General features: G+C 47.2%; 1 protein-coding gene across 1 annotated transcript in view; it reads left to right on the top strand.

Annotated features, from left to right (window-relative positions):
* The window catches only part of TNXB (tenascin XB), a 62,705-nt gene that overhangs the window by 41,563 nt on the left and 19,607 nt on the right, over positions 1-1,535 (top strand). The window contains exon 20 of the mRNA XM_023512932.1: positions 138-434. Coding sequence (XP_023368700.1) covers positions 138-434 — 297 coding nt within the window. The remainder of the gene's footprint in view (positions 1-137; positions 435-1,535) is intronic.

Below are 1,535 nucleotides of genomic sequence, written 5' to 3'. Positions count from 1 at the left end.
AAAATAAATTATCAAGGATCATAGTCAGAAGTGGGTCTTAAATTAGGGCCAGAACCCATCCACCTTCTCACCCATAACTGGGGGCCTCAACAGCTTCTTCCAGCCATAGGCAAGATTCTGTTTATATATCTTTGCAGCCCCCCAAAAGGAACTTCCGGATTCCCTCCTTCCAAAGCCACACCTGGGGGAAATGACAGTGACAGATGCGACCCCTGACTCCCTGACCCTCTCCTGGATGGTCCCCAAGGGCCAGTTTGACCACTTCCTGATCCAATACAAGAATGGGGATGGGCAGCCCAAGGCAGTGCGGGTGCCGGGGCATGAGGACGGGGTCACCATCTCGGGCCTGGAGCCAGACCACAAGTACAAGATGAACCTGTATGGCTTCCATGGAGGCCAACGCGTGGGCCCTGTTTCAGCTGTCGGTTTAACTGGTGAGTACACAGTAGGTCACTGGGTCCTACCTGGAGCTGGACTCAGTTTCTCTTTTATTATCGGTATTCTGGACATTTCATGTAAAGGGAATCACATGATACGTGTACCTTCCTGTCTGGCCTCTCCCTGAGCATGCATGTCTGAGGTCCCTCCATGTTGTGGCACACAGCAATTACAACTTGGCTTTTTATTGCCAAACAGTTTGCATTGTATGGATATACCATAGTCTTGCCAGTATCTTTATACCACTTCATACCAGTAGTCTTTATTTCACTTTCTCTAAGTGAGCCTCCAGAACTCCTGGGAAGAGTTCTGCTGGTGTCTTCCTTCCAAGCCTTGGTTTTGCACCAGGTCTCTTACCCTTCACACGTGGATTTTTGGGGTCCTCTAAGAGGCAAGGCACTAGGGAAATAGTACAGACTCAGGCACACCCTAGCCTCAGCCCATTGAACCTCACGCTCTCTGTGTCTCCCTTTCCACATCTGCAAAAAATGACTAACCACATCTGTCTTGAAGGGTGGGTGTGCATGCGGCTTGGCTCAAACACAATGAAATGTAACATTAAGCTTCCCCTTCTGAGGGAGGCAGTTAGTTCCTGAAAAGTCCTTAGGGCAAATTCTCATTAACTATCATTGATTTCAATGGCTTGATATTCCCCAAGCCCTCAAATTGATACCCATTTGTGCTGAATTAACATCGAATCCTGTTAACATAGATACTATTATTTTTATAATTAATATTAGTCATATATACAACTTAACAAGGTGTTTTTCCTTCATTAATTACTCTGTAGTGTGGCTGTTTGATGTTTTTTAAACTCTTATAGCTGTTACCCCCTAGATTGCTTAAGACCTGATTCCCAAACAGAACAGAAAAATGAAATGCATGACCGGGCACAATGGCTCATGTCTGTAATCCTAGCACTCTGGGAGTCTGAAGAGGGTGAATTACCTGAGCTCAGGAGTTCAAGATCAGCCTGAGCAAGAGTGAGATCCCCTCTCTTAAAAAAGCCGGATGTTGGCTCGGCGCCTATAGCTCAACCGGCTAAGGCGCCAGCCACGTACACCTAAGGTGGCGGGTTCGAATCCCCAGCCCGGACC

This window comes from Otolemur garnettii, unplaced genomic scaffold (assembly GCF_000181295.1).
Source record: "Otolemur garnettii isolate 467f Iridium unplaced genomic scaffold, OtoGar3 scaffold00031, whole genome shotgun sequence".
Taxonomy (NCBI): domain Eukaryota; kingdom Metazoa; phylum Chordata; class Mammalia; order Primates; family Galagidae; genus Otolemur; species Otolemur garnettii.
Note: the sequence above shows the minus strand (reverse complement) of the source record. Positions and strands in the feature narration are given on the sequence as shown.